At 48.2% G+C, this 16,687-nt stretch overlaps 1 protein-coding gene across 1 annotated transcript in view; it reads right to left on the bottom strand.

The window, feature by feature from the left end:
• Positions 1-277: 277 nt before the first annotated feature.
• Positions 278-16,687, bottom strand: part of LOC111144270 (NACHT and WD repeat domain containing 1) — a 52,457-nt gene continuing 36,047 nt past the window's right edge. The window contains 7 exon segments of the mRNA XM_022498501.1: positions 278-576; positions 2,123-2,228; positions 4,621-5,171; positions 6,572-6,848; positions 8,288-8,442; positions 12,704-12,794; positions 14,089-14,361. Of these exon segments, the coding sequence (XP_022354209.1) occupies positions 278-576; positions 2,123-2,228; positions 4,621-5,171; positions 6,572-6,848; positions 8,288-8,442; positions 12,704-12,794; positions 14,089-14,361 (1,752 nt within the window).

Here is a 16,687-nt window from a genome sequence, read left to right as displayed (position 1 = left end):
GGGGCTCATAGAATCAGAGCCAGCACTTTGGTTCAGAGGGCTGGCAAGGGGGAAGATCTCTTTTCTACTGACCTTGGCTGTCATGTTGTTAACCTGTGGGTAGCTGGTCTTTGACTACAGCCAACAAGGAGAGAAGAATGGAAGGGTGGTGAGAAACAGGGTCTGAGTTATATAATCTGGGGCTTTGGGTCCAGATATACATCAGCACATACATACTCTTTGCATCAACCAGATTGAATGGGGCTAACTCACTGGAGTCCCATGACTTTTGGGGGTTCTACACTAGCAGGCAGACTTGGGAGCGTTTGTTCGATTTGCATTCATTTCCCTGGGCACTTGCTGATCTCGAGTCCTGGAGTGCTCCAGCAGCTGCCAGCTCTTCTCTCTGTCTGGATTTGACCTTCCACACTGCCTTCTTGAAGTTCTTGAGAGGGTCCTGCTGTGATGTTCTTGACGAAGGGCACTGGAAACGCTCGCGGATGAGATAGCCGTGTCTACTGGGGGCAATGAAGCCATTGGAAGTTGGGATGATCCTGTTCACCACAGCGTGGACAAACTGGACAGCCAGCAGGGTGCCTTTTGGGGGTGGAGGGCAGGGCACTAATGAGAAAGTAGGGGCTACAGAGATCCGATCCACCCACTGGTGAGTTGGCTGCATGGGGTCAAATCCTTCCTATGCTCCTTCCTACCTTACACACAAATTCTAAACTCTTGGAGTCCCTCTTGCTTCCTCTGCAATATGGGGATGATAACTAAACCCACCTGCAGAGGGGAATTCTAAGATTTGAAAAGGTCACAGATGTCACGTGCTTTAGTATTGGTTTTAGCCCAGAGTGAGCTCGGTAAATATCATTAGTGGAGCAGGAGAGGTTGTGAAGCAGCCGAGGAGGGGCTTTTAAGGCCACAGTCCACAGATCTCAGCTTCTGAACCATCTATGACTTTTTGCCAGACATCTTTGCCATCAAATAGTAGACTACAATCTATTTGATTGCACTGTATTTTATTACAATGTATTCAAATCTACCTGATACTCATTCACTCACTTGCTTTGTGACCTTGGACAAATCTCTTAATGTCCCTGAATGTCAGCATCTTCACTTGGGCACCTATCCCCCTTCCAGTGTCATAAGGGGTCCTTTCTCTATAGGAGACTAGGTAGGAGAGTGACGAGGGTGACCATGGGGACCAGGCAGACCAGCTGCAAACCACTGGGTACCAGTTACTCATTGTGTGACCTTGGGCAAGTCACCCCATCTCACAGAGCCTCAATTTTTGCTCTGCAAAATGAGCTGACTGTCGAGAGAATAAATAGCTCAGTGACAGTACCCAATACACAAAAATGTTCACCCTTATTAATATGCCTTGAAGGTAGTACTGAGCGGACCCAGAAATGTGGGGTTTTCAAAGCAGTTGGTCTTAAGCAAGCTGCCCCTATCATTTACAGAGCCTAGGGCAAGAGAAGGAATCGGGGCCCATATCCTATAAGGCACAATATGTAAATGTTGCAAATCTAGCTAATAAACTATTAAGTGAAATTTTCTCTATCATCCTTCACTGATGGATGTACCTTCAGAACCACCTGGAAGGTCATGCTTGGCTGGAGAATTGTAAGGCTTTTCAGTTCCATTATAGAATGTAATGGTGTGGGAGAGCCAGTCCCAGCTCTGAGCAGCTTGGCTTCCTTCTCTTCCCATACCCAGCTGTGTCCTTCACTCCTAAGGGCCTGACACATATGCATCCAGACCACCTACCCAGCTCATGCACCCAGACTCCATGCTTATCACCCTATGGCCAACCCCCAAGTCTAGGGATGCTCATACTAGGGAGGACAGTCCACCCTTGGGAGGATGAGCCTGGGGAAGAGGACTCTCCAGGCCCTGAAGAGGACACCATCCCAGGTGGGGAGAATGTTTCAGGGTTCCAGGTACGCAGAGCATGGGTCTAGAAGAGGAGATGTAGCTCCAGGGGGGCCTGTCCCTTTGACCTGCAGACACCTCTCTCTGGGTAGCTCCCTCCCAGCTTGGAAAGGCCCGGGTAGGGCTCTGCAACACCCAGAGCCCACCACAAGGCCTCCTTCTCCAGATCGAAGCTCAGTCTTGCCCCTGAAGCAAAATGACTCACCGTCTCGCACACTCCAGACGATGATGGAACGATCCTTCAAGCCCGCATACACATATTTGTCATCCATGGAGAAGCAGAGACACTGGACTCCAGGACAGTAAGAATTCTGTAGAAAAAGATGATGTGATCTGGAGTGCAACTGAGATACCCAGGGGGACCCACTGAAAGGCATTTGTGTCAGAAGCCAGGCATGCAAGCCTCCCATGGGGATGGATCCAACGGAACCCTGGAGACATGGGTATATTCCATCACCAAGACTCTAGGACCAAAACGCATTTGCATAGGGATTGGACTAAGAGGTTTGCAGATGGTTTGCCCTGGAGAGCAGGAATTATTGGATTTAATTTCCTAAGTGACCTCAATTCTACAAGCATCAGCTGTCATGGTCTTTAGTTAAAGGCTATATGCTAAATGCATCCTAGATTGGATCCTAGACCAGGAAAAGGAAATGCACTGAAAAAAAAAAGTATGATCCCAGTGAAGTTGGTAGTTTAGTTAACAATCCAGTCCCCAGGTAATTTCTTGGTTTTGACAAATGTGCTCGAGTTACCTAAGATGATAACATCGGGGAAGCTGGGTAAGGAGGAAGTAGAGGAGAACCTCTGTACTATCTTTATGACTTCTTTGTAGATCTAAAAATCATTCCAGAATTAAGTTCATTTAAAAAAAAATGGGGGGAGGCTGTGCTCGGGTGGCTCAGTCAGTTAAGCCTCCAACTCTTGATCTCAGCTCAGGTCTTGATCTCAGTCAAAGTCATGACTGTGAGTTTGAGCCCCACGTTGGGCTCCAGGCTGGGCACAGAGCCTGCTTAAAAATAAACAAATACATGACGACAAAAACAAAAACAAAAAGCTAGGTGTGTTTGACTGCTATGGTGACGTGTCCCATCTCAATGAAACAGAAGTTTACTGACAGCCCTGTATTACAGTGGCTTCATTAAAAAAAAGGTCAGATGGGGTAAAGGCCTTTTAAGACGAAACTCTATATACTCTCTGCTCTCAGTTACAAGATCATCTCCTTATGTTTATGAATAATGTTTACATCTTGCAACCAAAAGTGCGGCCCTTGTGCCAAACGTTGAAAAACTGGAATAATAACACCAGCCTTATGAGGTCGTTGTGAAGATTAAACTCTTGGATGATATTTTAATATGTGTTTTTATATAATATATGGATATATTTATGACAGCCCCTGATTCTCCTGATACAAACAGCTATCCCAGCTCCTTGTGAGATGGGCAGTGTGGACTCTGGCACACTTCTTAGGTTAAGGAGTCAGTTGTCTATTTCTGCCTTCCTTCATAGCGGCTGTTCCTTCTGCCTAGAAAGCCCTTACACCAGACTTAGTTTACCTTCTTCTTCCTTTTTTTCTTTTAAAGCTTATTTATTTATCATCTCTACACCCAACATGGGGCTTGAACTCCCGACCCCGAGATCGAGAGTCGCATGCTCTTCTGAATGAGCCGCCAGGTGCTACGAGACTCGTTTGACCTTCCGAAGTAGCAGCCCTTGCCCCTCTACCCTGTTTACCTCGCCCTTTTCTCAAAGTTCTTGTTGCTCCACAGCCCATCATGTATTTGCTCTATTGTTTTTATTTTTTCAAAAGATTTTATTTATTTATTTGAGAGAGAGAGAGAGAAGGAGAGCGTAAGTGGAGGAGAGGGGCAGGGAGCCGGCTGTGGGGCTCGATCCCAGGACCCTAGGATCATCTTGGGATCATGACCTGAGCTGAAGGCAGCCTCTTAACTGACTGAGCCCCTCCCCCAGGTGTCCTGCTTTGTTTATATTTCACAAACATTTGTGGAGCCCTGAGGACATGTCAGGAGGGGGCCACCTCGGTAAGCAGAACACAAGAAGATCCCGTCGTCCCGGAGCTCACACTGTGACCCCTCTGAGAATGTGGCTCTAAGAGGTGGGACAGCATGGACCCTGGCTATGGCTAGAAGGGGGCCTGTCACAGACAAGGCAATCAAAACCACTGGACGCAAGAATGGCAGTCAGGATTAGGGTAAGGAGGGTGAGGCAGGGGTGTGCCAGGCAGGACTTGATCCTGTCTTTATTTAAAATGCTATTTTGGGTGCGCCTGCGTGGTTCAGTCGGTTGAGCATCTGCCTTCAGCTCAGGTCGTGATCTCAAGGTCCTGGGAAAGAACCTAGCATCGTTGTCGATGGGCTCCCTGCTTCTCCCTCTCTCTCTGCCCCTCCTCCCTGCCCTTTCTCCCTCTAAACAAATAAAATCTTTAAAAAAATGGTATTTTGTTCTTTGGGAATTTTTTGCATTTCTTCAGATTTTGGTAAACATTGCATTAAAATCGCATCTCTCTTAATGGCTGAGTCTTTTGGTGTCCCTTAAACTCTGCCCCCAAGGGGAGTGTCTCTCCTTGGCCTCACCCTGCCCCAGACGCCAGGCGATGGTCCTTGGTGTGCACTTAACCCAGGATGCCTGTCCTCAGCTCCCTAATGCCGGGACCTCGCATCATGCTGTGTGGGGGCCACGCACCGTGTAGTTCATCTGGAATGTCCACTTGCAAGCCTGCAGGTCCCAGAGACACAGCTGGGCTTCCTCGGACCCGCTGACCGCCAGCTGCTCCCTGTGGCTGACCTGCATGCAGGTGACCCGGCTCCCGTGGGCCTCCAGAGAGAACACTTTGGAATTCGCACACTCGTAAAGGAAGAGGTCACCGTTGGTCATGCCGTAGATGACGCGGTAGTCGGCCAGCACGGCCACGCTGGATATGGTCTCAGGCAGCTGGGTGTAGAAGGTGTAGGTTGGCCCGTCGATGACCGGACAGGGATCCCCGGGGCTGATGTCCAGCACCAGGACGATGCTGTCATAGGCGATGGCCAGGCGCTCCTCGCCTTGACTAAGGGCCATGCAGTTGATGGCTTTCCGGGCCTCGGGAGGGGGGATGCACATCACATCCTGTCTGGAGTTCAGGGGGAACACCAGCACCACCCCCGAAACGAGGCCGGTGAAGAGGAGATTGGCCTGCTGGGCAACCTCCAGACACCTGACCTCATTGGACGTGTCCAGGGCGTCTTGTTCCTCCCCTGCCACGGAGAGAAGACCACGTCAAGAACAGCTCAGAGGGAGGCTCATGCCACGGTTTTCCTATCTTTAAGCATTTTTAAAACTGCTTTCGTGATCCGTACTCCCCAGCTTCTCCGCTGCAATTCCCCCACCTCCACTCCTGTCCTCCCATCTCCTCACCGCCCTGCCTAACACCTTCTGAGACTTTCCGCTCCCCATCGGGACAGATGGACAAAGGGACATGCATGACCTCTCATCCCAGCCCTTTATAAACGTCCGGAAAGGGTCACAGACTAAACATTTGGCCTTGTGGGCTGTATGAACTCTGAGTGCAAGCTTGTAACCCTATTAGACAAATGCGCTTTAGTCTGCACCCTTCTCTCTCACGCCCCACTGTACCCCTACCTCTGTGCCCGGCTTTGCCCCGTGCCTAGCATTGTAGGCACCTCCAACGTTGTAACCTGATCCATCTTGCTCACAGCCAACCCCAGAGCCCAGCTCCACGGCCAGCACTAACCAAAGATCTGCCAAACCCATGAACACAGGAACGTGAGAGTGAATCTCTTTTCTCCCAGTATTTTATCATTAACAAGAAAATTTCCATACCTCCAGTCACCCCGTGGAGATTACAGCAGACACATCAGTGATATGCCCTGACCCCCTATACCAGTCAGGGCACCCAGCCCCAAGGCTGCCCACTGCTCTCAGGGCAAGGGAGCCCCTCATCTCAAAATGTTTGGGGAGCTGTCCCCAAACCAGAATGGTCCCCCGGGGATCAGGCTGAGCACACTTCCTTGTTCAGTCCTCCCCTGGCCCTGCCTGCCTCCCTCACTCCCTCTTGGGTTTCTCCAGGAGCTCCCCTCACCATACCCCTTGGGCAAATGTCCCCATCCTGTGCCCTGTTTCCGGGAAACTGGAACTAACGCAGAGATTGACAACCAGGTGGTCAGTTACCCACGTGCTGGAAAATTTTTAAAGTCAAGTCCTGATCTATGTTAATCACGTTCAACCTGACTGGAGTTAGGGGGGTCTTATGGACTGAGTATGTCCCCCCATATTCACATGTCAAAATCCTAAGCTTTAATATGATGGTGTTGGGAGGTGATGAGGTCATGAGGCAGAGTCCCCATGACGGGATCAGTACCTTTATACAAGGCACTGGGGAGCTAGCTTCCTTCTCTGAGCTCCTGTGAGGACGTAAGAAGAAAAGGGGCCATCTGAAACCAGGAAGACAGCTGTCACCAGACATCAACCTGCCAGTGCCTTGGCCTTGACCTTCCCAGCCTCCAGAACTGTGAGAAATAAATGTCAATGTTTTAAACCACCCCAGCTACGGTGTTCGGTTCTGGTAGCCCAAGCAGACCAAGGCAGAGGCTCTACCTCTTCCCCGCATGAACGACCAGGCTTATATCTCACCCACCTTCCGCTGAGTCCCAAATGGTGACTTTGTTCTTGTCCCCAATCTTGGGGAAGTAAATGTAGCCCCCATTGTGTGACACTGCTGTGAGGCCGGTACGATCCAGGAACGGGGTGCAGGCCCTCGGCTTCTGAAGGTAGGTGAGATCCCAGACTTTAAAAGACGAGGACTGCTGGGAAGCAGATGCCACCAAGGCCCCACCCCAGGCCAGCAGGCTCACAGGGGCTCCGACACCTTCCAGAATGTCCAGCAGGGTCCCCTGTTCCGACAGACTCCACACCTGTGGATGGACAGCAGATGGTCAGGGCTGACTTCTTCCTTCTGCTTGTCCTAGCTCGGAAATAGGCATAAGCCTCTCTGTGCTAAGGTGGAGTCTTGGGCAGTAGTTCGAGGGCCTTCACCAGCCCCTCAAACTTCCCCACACCTCACCAATCTGCTACCACAGCAATTCTCAAAGTAGGATCCAGGGAACCCCTGGAAGTTACCTCCAGGCATCCTCAGGAAGGCATGCAAAGGTGAAACTGTTTTCATACTAATTTAAGATGTTATCTGCCATTTCTACTCTCTTCCCCTCATGAGTGAGTCCTGGAGTTTTCCAGAAGTTACCGGACATGTGATATCACAACAAAAAGGAGAATGCAGAATCAAATAGGAGAAGTCAATTTATCTTCCACTAAGCCAGGCATGAAAGAGATTTGTCCAAATGTGCAACGGTGACACTCTTGTCATGAGCTGTTTTGTTTGTTTCAGAAACTATAGTTATATTCATAGAAGTCTGTCGTAAACACTGACATGTCATGTTCATGAATCGATAGGTATGTGTTTTTGGATTTCCCCATTTCTAATTTTTAACATAGCTAATGATCCATAAATACCAAATGCAACGGGGGATCCTAGATCGGATCCTGGAATAAATTTAAAAAGGACATTGGTGGGAAAGCTGGTGAAATCAGAACAGAATCTGCGGGTCACTTAATAGCATTGTCCTAATGTAAATCTTTCAGTTTTGATAGAGCTCGAGTGGCATGAGGTACTAATATTAAGCAAGCTGGGTAAAGAGTAGGTACACATATATGGGGCCTCTCTTTGTTTTTTTGGCAACTCTTCCGAAAATCCTAAAACTATTCCAAAATAAATCACGTGTTAAAAATTTATCAATCAAAATGCTATAACCCACATGAACAAAAAGCTCTTTGGGGTCCTCAATAATCTTTAAGAATGTGAAGAGGTTCTAGGGCCAGAATGTTGGAGAACTGCTACTTCTTTTTTTAGAGAGAGAGAGAGAGTGAGTGTGTGCACATGTGAGCACGAGGCAGTGGGGAGGGGCAGAGAAAGAGAGAGAGAAGCCTCGGAGAGACACTCTGTTGAGTATAGGGCCCCACATGGGGCTTGATCTCAAGACCCTGAGACCGTGACCTGAGCCGAAATCAAGAGTCAGAGGCTTAACTGACAGAGCCACCTAGATGCTCTGAGAACCGCCATTTTATTACATGTGTCTCTGAACAGCCTGAGAACTTTGAGCTCAATGGGAATTTTCCTCCAAGTTCGGTGGGAAGGCTATATCCTTTGTGAACATTTTGGTGGGATCCCTCCCCCACATCCTCCCAATGACCTACCCTGTTCTGCCTGCACTAGTTTTTGTCTCTATATTTCGAAGCCAAGAGACACCTAAGGAATCATACTTTCTGTTCCAAAGGTGGAGTGAGGACGACACCTCACCTGAATGAGCGCATCCCGGGACCCAGTAATAACCAGGTTGTTCTCAGGACCAAAACCAGCTGTCTCCACCATGTCCTCGTGTTCAAGGTCAGTGGCCATGAATCGATGAAACCCCTGTGAGTCGGCCAAGAATATCCGCACAGACCTTCCAAACCCTGAAACGGAAGGCATGGGATTGTCCCTTTCATTCCTGGAGGAGCTCGAGAGTCATTCCATTCAGTCAACAAAGATTTTTCCGAGCACCTGCCATGAGGAGACGGAAGGAATACGGCGCAGAACAAGAGAGACATCGTCACCCAGCCTGTGGTCACGGGGAGGGGGGCAGCTGACCACAGCGATCCACACGCTCACAGAAAACAGCCACGTTATTTGTCATCACAAAACTGTTCGTTCCCAGATTGCTGGGACTGCCTATCTGGGCTGCTCAAGGCGTCCCAGGGCCCAGCACAAAGCTGGACATAAGGTAGAAAATGTTTTGCAGATGGAAAGGAGGGAGGGAGGAAGACAGGAAGGGTAAGAAAGCAGTTACAATGTGCCATGAGGACAATGCAGTCAGGGGGCTGGGTGCCGTGTGGAACAATGACACAGAGACACACGTGGAGGAGGAGGCAATGTGAAGACGGCGGCAGGGACTGGAGAGATGAGGTCACAAGTCAAAGAATCACAAGGCAGAAGCGAGAAGGCGCAAAAGAGAAAATTCTTCTCTGGAACCTTTGGAGGGAGCATGACCCTGTCCACATCTTGATTTTGGATTTCTGGCCTCTAGAACTGTGACAAAAGAGATTTCTGTTGTGTCAAAGACACCATGTTTGTGTGGTCATTGGTTGCAGCAGCCACAGGACATTGGAGCGGACATTTGAGAGCGGGGCTAGCACCGGAAGAGTGGGAACAGCGGGAGATGACTGGGAGGTAGGAAAGGCCTGGGTATGTCTCAGGAGCAGCACAGAGCCCCCTGTGGCAGGAGCGGTAAGAAGGAGCAGGAGATGAGGGAGTGGGAGGGTTGCTAGATTTAACACAAAACAACACAAAAGACCCAACAGGACAGTTCAATTAAATTTGAATTTCAGATAAACAGTGAAATTCTGGTTAGTATAAGTGTACCCCAAATATTACATGGCTTATTTTTATACTGAAAGCTTGATTTGTCATGTATCTGAAATTTAACTGTATTCTGTATTCAGAATGGGCATTCTGCATTTTCTCGGGCGCCCCAGCCAAGGAGACTGGCTCAGGTGTGCTCCAGACACCGGCTGGGTGAATGCTTTGTTAAGAGGACCCCTGGCAGTGCGGGAAGTGGGCAAAGGCCAGGTTATGCAGCTCATCCAGGGCCCGCAGCCCTGGGGGTGATGGTGTGGGACGCTGAGCTATGCACCTGGCCTGCGCCAATCGGTTCTGTTTCCTGGAAACCCTGGAATCAGGTCAGTGCAGGAGAAGCTGGGGGCTGAGCATCCATTCTCCTGCCTCTCCAGGCCCTCCATGGAATTGTTTCACTGAAGTCCACTTGAACCTGAGGCTCACACAGAAGGGTGTTACGGGAAACGGATCAAAGGCATCAGGATTGCTGCTATCCAAGGATATCTGTGTTCCATTCTTGTGCAGGGTGTCAGAGATTTTGGTAGGCTGTGCAGGTGGTCAGCCTGTCTACATAACCCGCCCCCAGGAAGAATCCTGGACACCAAGGCAGGGTGGGCTTCCCTGGTTGGCAGGACCCTGTTGTCACACCCTGTTGCTGAGAGAAGTAGGCGCCGTCCATGTGCCTCCACGGGGAGGGGACACAAGGAAGCTCGTGTCTGCCTTCTCTGGGCTCCACGCGTCTCTACCCTTTGTTGATCTTCATCTGTGTCCTTTGCCTCCAATAAATTGTGAGCATGAGCCTTTCTGAATTCTTTGAGCCTTAGCAAGTCACCAAACCTGACAGCGATCTTGGGGACCCCTGAGATGCAATTCCATTTATGGCACTAAGAAATCTCTGCCTGATCTTAGCTGAGCTGGGATTGGGGTACCTCTCCTGAGCAACAGGTGGGCTCCCGACACTGTGGATGGGGGAAACTGCTCGGGCTCCCCCTCACTGGCTGTTGGATAGAGCCACACTTGAGACCCACTGTGACAAGGTTCTAGGTCACTGAGGTCATCAGCAGCTTTGGTCCTTGGTCCTGATTCTATCTTGGGCTTCTATCCAGCGTTTTTCTTTCTTCTGTCATTCCTATTCCCCATGCTGCATTTCACACACACTTATGCCACCTAAAATTCTTTTTTTTTTTTTTTTAAAGATTTCATTTATTTATTTGACACAGAGAGAGAGACAGGGAAAGCGGGAACACAAGCAGGGGGAGTGTGAGAAGGAGAAGCAGGCTTCCTGCTGAGCAGGGAGCCTGATGCAGGGCTTGGTCATGACCTGAGCTGAAGGCAGATGCCCAATGACTGAGCCACTCAGGTGCTCCCCACCCCCCCACCTAAAATTCTTTTGGAAACAGGATGGAAGACGCATTACCAGTCAGTCACCCATCTGTCAGCCTTGGAGTCTAAGTGTTTATCCATTCGACCTGTGCTCTCTGTGCAGGTGTGGTCACCATGAGCCACGTGTGGCTCTTACTGTGGCCAATCCCAGTCGAGATGAGCTGTCTGTGAACAATACATGCCAGGTTTCATAACCCTGGCATGAGAATTTTTTAAACGTGAAATAGACTGTTAATAATTTTTATATCGATGGGGCGCCTGGGTGGCTCAGTGGGTTAAGCCACTGCTTTCGGCTCAGGTCATGATCCCGGGGTCCTGGGATCAAGTCCCATATCAGGCTTCCCATGCTTTGCGGGGAGCCTGCTTCTCCCTCTCCCTCCCTCTCCCCCTGCTTGTGTTCTCTCTCTCTCTCTCTGTCAAATAAATAAATAAAATCATTAAAAAAAGATTTTTATATCGATTTCATGTTGATTTTTTGGGTGTGTTGGATTAAACAAGATCTGTTATTAACATGAATGACATCTATGTCTTTTTGCCTTTTTAAATAGAGGTAAAAGAACATTCGGTTATAAATGTGGCTCATGTTTGTGGTTTGCCTTGCTGGACAGCGCTGGTCTCCCACTGTCTTTGACCCCTGGCAAAGGCATTATAGAAGTCAGGCTGGGGCATCTGGGGGCCTCAGTCAGTTAAGCGTCCGCCTTTGGCTCAGGTCATGATCCCAGGGTCCTGGGATCGAGCCCTATGTCGGGTTCCCTGCTCAGTGGGGAGCCTGCTTCTCCCTCTGCTCCCTGCTTGTGCTCTCTCTCGCTGTCTCTGTTGTTATCTGTCTCTCTCTCAAACAAATAAATAAAATCTTTTTTAAAAATCAGGCTGATTTTAGGGCAATGCAAATGCCCTGAGATTATGATGGTGGATATATGTCATTACACATCTGTCCAAACCCACAGAAGGTACAACACCCAAAGTGAATGGTAAGGTAAGCCATGGACCTTGGGTGATGATGGTTTGTCAAGGGAGTTCATCATTTATAGCAAATGCACCACCGTGATGGGGGACGTTGATATTAGAGGAGGCTGAGTAGGGTGGGGTAGGGGGTATATGGGAAATCTCTGTACTTTCTGCTCAATTTGGCTGCAAACTCCAATCTGATCTTTTTTTAAAAAAATATTTATTTAAGTAATCTCTACACCTAAGATGGGGCTCAAACTTATAACCCTGAGATCAAGAGTCACACACTCCTCTAAAGGAACCAGCCAGGAGCACCCCCTCCCCAAACTGATCTTTAAAAAATAGTCTTAAAAAAATAATCAGGCTGAGGAGTTGGTCATCTGATGGTCACCTCCTATGAAGCCTTCCCTGACTGCCTTAGACTCAAGAAGGGAACCCTGTCACACCCTCCCCTAACCCCTCATTCTTGGCTGGCCGTCACACCAACCACTCTGCCTTGTGGCTGTCTTACCGTCTGCCAGCCTGGGAACCCCCTCCAAGCAGGGGTCCTGTGGGCTGGCTCATCCTTGAGCACACCCCATCGGCTCACGCGGCATCCCTCCATCCCCGTCCCTATCTGGCAGGGATAACCACCGTCATCTCAAAGACAATGAACAAGGGTTGGCAAGCTACAGCCCGTGGGCCACAACTGGCCTGCCATTTCTTTTTGTATGACCCAGAAGCTCAGAAGACTTAGTTTCACAAAAATAAAAATATGATTCCTGTTTTGTGGCAGGTGAACATGATATGAAATCCACATTTCAGCCTCTGTAAACGGGGTCTGAGGGGCACATAGCCTCGCCCGTATAAGATAGAATCTGTGGCAGCTTTCACATAGGATTGATTTGTGGTGACAGAGACCACCGGGTCTGCAAAGCTAAGGTGTGCACTGTATAGCCCACTGCAGAAAAGGTCTAGGATGGCCCCCAGCCCCCTTGTCCCCTCTACTCCCCCAACAAAATCTGTAGCTACCTGCTGCTAGAAGGGACTCATCTTCAGAGAGTACCAGGAACCTCACAGCTTCTGGAAGCTTCTCCAGCAGGCTGTCTCCTTCAGGGGAAACCTGCGCAAAGTCAAGGATGTCCATTAAGCATTTCCACAGAGTGAAGGGTCCAGGGTCAGGGACTTGGATACAAGGCTCTGCCGCTCACCAGCTTCGAAGCAAATGTTTCAGCCCTTGGGTGCCTTAGTTTCCTTATCTGTTAAATGGGCCATGGTGCAGGACCACAGTATGGGGCCATCATGGGGGGGGGGTTCCCCCTACCCTGCTCACAGTCAGCCCTCAAGCCATGGCTGCTAGTATTATTTTTGTTGATGCTGCTTTTGTAATCAACTCAGGGACCTGGAGAACATCCCAGCACCTGTTTTCTGCCCCTGGGGAAGCTCTGGAGATCTCAGGTAAGATCAAAACACCAGTTTCTCCCCATTCCCGAGTGGCAGAACTCATTTAGCTCGGACCTAAGAGGATGGGTCATTCCTCAGTCCTGCAGCTCCAGGTCAGCTACTGATTTCTGAGCATCAGACGGCTACCAGCCTGAGAGCCAAAAACTTTATGCTCATTATCTCGGGGAAGGGCACAGATGGGACACGTGGTGGGGGAGGGGCAAGAAAAGTGAGTTGTTTGCACCAATCCAAGCCAATATTTTAAAATATATATATATTTTAAATACATATAAAATATTATATATATATATATATATATATATATATATATATATATATATATATATAATGTTCACCTTTATTTAGCAGGGGCAGGAGAAAGTGAATTTCCTCATGGCTGTTACTGCTGACTTTTTAAAAAACAAAAACAAAAACATGTTTTTTGGGGCACCTGGGTGGCTCAGTAGGTTAAGCGTCTGCCTTTGGCTCAGGTCATGATCTCAGGGTCCTAGGATTGAGCCTCGCATCAAGTTCCCTCTGCTCAGTGGGGAGTGTGCTTCTCCTTCTCCCACTCCCCCTGCTTGTGTGCTCTCTCTCCCCACCATCCTTTTTTGCACCATCCATCAGAGACACTGTTCTGCAAGTTTGCTTTTTTTCTACTTTATGTGTCTGGGGTAGTAGTTCTCAAGGGGTGGGGAGGGCCATTTTGTGCCATCCCTGCCAGCTAAGGACAGCTGGCAATGTCTAGAGACATTTTTGGCAGGACCGAGTGCCAACAACGACCCACAGTGGCCTGCCCCCAGGAAACACCAAGGCATGTTTCCTGAACCATGCTGAGTTGCAAATCCCTCAATTAAGAAACCAAATGTCATTTAGGGAAAGATCAAAGGTGAAGTGGTTTCTCCCAATTTCTAGGACATCTGAGCACTTTGGAGCTGAGCGATGCGGGCATCACGTTCAGGAGAGGGACTTACCAAAGAGATGGAGCCCTTGCTAAACCCGGTCACCATCTTGCCTTGCTTATGGACCGAGACCCCACAGGTTGGTGTTTCTTCTTTGACGCTGGATAAATGTTGCCTCCCCTGCAGTGTTCCTGTGGCTGAGCTCCACAGACTGACCATGCCAGCCTCAGACACGGTCAGCAGCATGGCCCAGGAAGCAAGTGCCCTGGTGCATATCCAGCGGTCAGAGACATCTCCCAGGATACGGAAAACCAGCTCTGCCGTTTCCAGATTCCAAGCACTGATCTGATGGAATCGAGGGAAAGAAGAGAAATCTCAGCAAGAGACCTGGGTTGCAAGTTTTCCGAGGTCAGATGCAAAACGTGTGCTTTTTCATAGTGCATGCATTTTATTTTCAACACTCTTAGTTTAAAAAAAAAAAAAAAGGCAGAGGTGGAGAGGAGGTGTCCTGGATTAGATCCTAGAGTAGCAAAAGGGCATTTGCAGAAAAACTGAGGAAATCCAAGTAAAGTCTGAGTGAGGTTGAGAGAACTTTAGCAATATTAATGTCTTAGCTGTAACGGATGTTCCCTAGTTATGTAAGACGTTGACATGACAGAAGACTGGATAGAAGGGCATATGGGAACTCTCCATAATAGCTTTATAACATTTTCGTGAACCTAAAATTTCTCCAAAATAACAGTCTTAAAAATGGGAAAAAAGGGGCCCCTGGGTGGCTCAATCATTAAGCGTCTGCCTTCGGCTCAGGTCATAATCCCAGAGTCCTGGGTTTGAGCCCCACATCAGGCTTCCTGCTCAGTGGGAAGACTGCTTCTCCCTCTCCCACTCCCCCTGCTTGTGTTCCCTCTCTCATTGTCTCTCTCTCACTGTCAAATAAATAAATAAAATCTTTTAAAAAGGGTGGAAAATGTCAGCCATACCATATGCATTCACATATCTGTTCACTACAAGTAATTCTTGATTACGGGAGGTTTCATATTTAACCTCACCCAAAAAAAAAGTACCTTTTCAAATCAATAGTAACCAGGGTGCCTGGATGGCTCAATCGGTTAAGCGACTGCCTTGACTCAGGTCATGATCTTAGGGTCCTGGGATGGAGCACAGCATTGGGCTCCCGGCTCAGCAGGGAGTCTGCTTCTCTCTCCACCCCTTCACCCAACACAAATGTGAGTGCGAGCACTTGCTCTCTCTTGCTCCTTGTCAAATAATAAATAAAATCTTAAAAAGAAAGAAAGAAAAAAAAAAAGAAAGAAAGAAAGAAGGGGAGATTCAAAGATCTATGTATAGGGGCGCCTGGGTGGCTCAGTGGGTTAAGCCTCTGCCTTTGGCTCAGGTCATGATCCCAGGGTTCTGGGATCGAGCCCCATATCGGGCTCTCTGTTCAGTGGGGAGCCTGCTTCCCTCTACCCCCTCTCTGCCTGCCTCTCTGCCTACTTGTGATCTCTCTCTCTCTCTCTTTCTGTCAAATAAATAAATAAAATATAAAAAAAAAGAATGTACTTAAAGAAAAAAGATCTATGTATAAGGAAAGTTGTTTCAGTTATTTAAAAGTACAAAGAACTGGAAACAACCTATTTGTCCAGTAGGAAGGGATCAGTTTAATAAATTGTAGAGGAGTCAAGGCAAGGACATCTCACAAATCTCTAAGCCTTCTGTTTCTGAAGAATGTTTGAGGTTGTGGGCAAATAAAAACAGATTTATGAAGCTGCATAGCTAGCTTTCTATATGGTTTGATCCCCATTTTGTGTTATACTTACACACACGAGTATTTGTACATACACACCCACACACCACAGAACACAAACTCATGTAAATGTTACAACAGTGGTTGTCTTTGGGATTAATTATTATTATTTCTTATTTCTTTTTTTAAAGCTTTTTAAGAAAAAGATTTCATTTATTTATTTGACAGAAAGAGCAAGCACAAGCAGGAGGAGTGGCAGGCAGAGGGAGAACGGGGCTCCCCGCTGAGCAAGGAGCCCCATGTGGGGCTCGATCCCAGGACCCTGGGATCATGACCTGAGCTGAAGGCAGAAGCTTAACTGACTGAGCCACTAAGGCACCCCTATTTCTTTCTTTCTTCCTTCCTTCCTTCCTTCCTTCCTTCCTTCCTTCCTTCCTTCCTTTCTCTTCCTTTCTTCCTTCCTTCTTTTCCTTATTTCCTTATTTCTTCCTTCCTTCCTTCCTTTCTTTTTTTAAGATTTATTTTAGAGAGAGGGAGAGCAAGAGAGAATGTCTGAGTGCAGGGAGAGGCAGAAGAAAAAAATCCAAGCAGACTCCTTGCTGAATGTGGAGCCCAACACTGCTGGCCTTGATCTCACGACCCTGTGATCATGACCTGAACCAAAACTAAGAGTCGGACACTCAACCAACTGAGCCACACAGGCCCCCCTATTATTTCCTTTTTTTTTTTTTAACTGTGTTTTCCAAACTTACGCAGTTTGGAAATCAGTCAACACTTCCCTAATATTTAAGCCTGCTATGTCAATAATAGTATAATGAATGCATGTTGTGTGACTTCAAATTTTGTATTAGTCCCTTAAAAAAATTAAGAGGAAACAAGTAAAATCAATTTAAATAATGTATTTGGTTTAACCCTATGTCCAAATGC

This window comes from Enhydra lutris, unplaced genomic scaffold (assembly GCF_002288905.1).
Source record: "Enhydra lutris kenyoni isolate GAN:26980312 unplaced genomic scaffold, ASM228890v2 scaffoldscaffold10, whole genome shotgun sequence".
In the NCBI taxonomy this organism is placed as follows: Eukaryota; Metazoa; Chordata; class Mammalia; order Carnivora; family Mustelidae; genus Enhydra; species Enhydra lutris.
This window is presented reverse-complemented; position numbering and strand designations above follow the sequence as displayed.